This window comes from Hermetia illucens, chromosome 1 (genome assembly GCF_905115235.1).
Source record: "Hermetia illucens chromosome 1, iHerIll2.2.curated.20191125, whole genome shotgun sequence".
Taxonomy (NCBI): domain Eukaryota; kingdom Metazoa; phylum Arthropoda; class Insecta; order Diptera; family Stratiomyidae; genus Hermetia; species Hermetia illucens.
In genome coordinates this window covers 204,432,380-204,434,638 of record NC_051849.1, presented here as the reverse complement: position 1 = coordinate 204,434,638, position 2,259 = coordinate 204,432,380, and the positions used below count along the sequence as shown (strand labels likewise).

Genomic DNA, 2,259 nt, shown 5'->3' with positions numbered 1-2,259 from the left:
GGGCATGTAGGTTTCAGTCTCACCTGCACAGGGATTGGGAAGGCGCGATCTCCCGATTGCTTGGTCTGCAATGGCGTGGCGGACGACGCTGAACACATCCTTTTCTCTTGCGCGAGGTGAGAGGACTCTCGTCATCAGCTTTATGCTTTATTACGAAGAAGATTGAACTTGACCGGCGGAGGGATCGGACGGTAAGGGGTTCCCTGAACTGACAACTCCTTTGCTCCCCTCCCCTGAGGTTGGTGAAAGGAATTCCCTGACTTGAAGGCTCCCAGTGCCGGGAGAGTGGGAGGGCTAGCGCGAAGTAATGCGTCAAACGGTTCCAGGCTAGTTCTCTGATGACAGGGAGGTGATTAATTGGTAGTCCGATAGCGTACTGTTGCGGGAGTGCAACACTCTGTGCGTAAAGGCATTCGCTTACCCTACTCCCAAAAAAAGGTTTGTTCTTCCGCAGAGTCTCCTATATGGAAAGATAAATATTCTTTTCGATTCTGATAATCCTGGATTACCAATTTTGTTCAGTACCATCTCTCCGCCGCATCGCAGAATAATCCTGATCAGACTATGCGTTCATTTATTAAACGTTTTCTGTTTCATCTTTGTTTTCCCATCTTGCGAATCAATGAATAGCTGGAACGTTATTTTTGATTGATGAGGTCCATTTTGGGCACTCTTTAAATCTGATTTTTTCGCAATGTAGGAAACCAATCATTTGAAATTCTAAATTTACCATAAATCTATTTATATCCGTACTACTCAAATAACTTTATCTTGCACATAGTATATTCTGTTAAACATTTTAGGGAAGAGAGAAAAACTTAACGACCTTAAATTTATTCCTTTGGCCTATGAGGCATTGGGCAGGATTTCATAAACTCCCTAGCACGATTGCAATCGTCAGTATCCTGCCAAGCTGAATCTGGGCAATTAATGGTTGTTTGGGCGAAGAAGCAGCCAGCATACATTGAAGGCACGTGGTGACACTGATCATCACCCTGAGGTTTTCGCTCCTTCCCTTTCTCCATTTTAGCGCGAACTGGAAAAATTAATTTGTTAGAAGAAAACACAGGAGGGGTAGGTAAAACCACGTACTTATTTCACCACATTTTTCAATCGCCTCCGTTGCCACTGGAATTAAGTCGGGCATGTCTTTATAGAACTCGCCTATAACTGAAGAAATCTTATCCCTTTGAATCACACCGTCAACAGCGAGTCCTGTCTCGTTAAAGACACATTCACCGTAGCACTAAAAAGGTGTGATATTGTTAAAATAATTAAGGAAGCGCTCAGAGATTATGCGAGTAGGAGTACAATATTGAAAAAAAAATTTGGAAGACAATATGGGTGAAAGATACTCACAATATTCGGGCGGCGATGCTCAAAGGGGTACTTTTCACTACACTTTGTGATAATTTCACTCAACGCTTCTGGCTTCTTACAACACCCCATGAAATCCTAAATTTGGAAAAAAAATCTTTTAATAAAGATAATGTTTCTTCACTTTTAAGCATTCTCACTTTCTTCTTAGGTGGCTCAGAGCAGTCCGGGTCAGCCAAACATTGCACCTAAAATCACAGCCAGGAATTATCCACAGTTTGGGGTTTGAACAAGGAATTTATTCTACCATAACAATAACTCACCACAAAAACACACACGAGGAATACAGATAAATCTCGGAACATTGTTTAATCTGGAACCTGAATTCAGATTTGGCTGGAATTTCACTGAAGTGCTGGAATTTATATCTAAATAAATTGCGTATGAGGTCTCGCCAGTTACGTGAATCACATCAAATTAACTTTTTTCAATTTAAACCTTGTTTTTCGTATCTCTGGAAAACTACTTTGATAATTTGAGAAATTGAGTCAGCAACCAAAACTGGATAAATGGAAGTAATTATTTGGCTGGATAGGCAGAAAAATTTGTTTATGAAACTATGAATTTTCAACGTACGAATACAAGGCAGTTTTCCGCAATTGTGAAAAATATATGTAAAAAAGTTCACAGGTTTATTATACAGATTTAATCATATCTTTGTGCAATCTCGGTTTCCAGTGTTCCTTTTTATCTGTTTTCCAGCCGCATACCAACTTTTTGTCCTGTTTTTCAGTAACAACCGTCTGTTTTTATCGACAATCCAAGGCTACTTTTAAAACTTAGATATCTTTATTAAAAATTTGCAGGCCATTAACCAAATAAATCCATTTTTAGGAGCGAAAAACATTTTTGATTTAGCAGCTCTGAAAACGCGCAGAGATT

General features: G+C 39.8%; 1 protein-coding gene across 1 annotated transcript; it reads right to left on the bottom strand.

The window, feature by feature from the left end:
• Positions 1–778: 778 nt before the first annotated feature.
• Positions 779–1,661, bottom strand: LOC119659326. Its single transcript, XM_038067365.1, has 4 exons — positions 1,518–1,661; positions 1,360–1,455; positions 1,093–1,246; positions 779–1,036 (listed from the first exon to the last, which is right to left on the bottom strand). The coding sequence occupies exons 2-4, from the start codon at positions 1,447–1,449 to the stop codon at positions 834–836; spliced, it is 447 nt and encodes a 148-aa protein (XP_037923293.1). The 5' UTR covers positions 1,450–1,455; positions 1,518–1,661; the 3' UTR covers positions 779–833.
• Between the last annotated feature and the right edge of the window lie 598 nt (positions 1,662–2,259).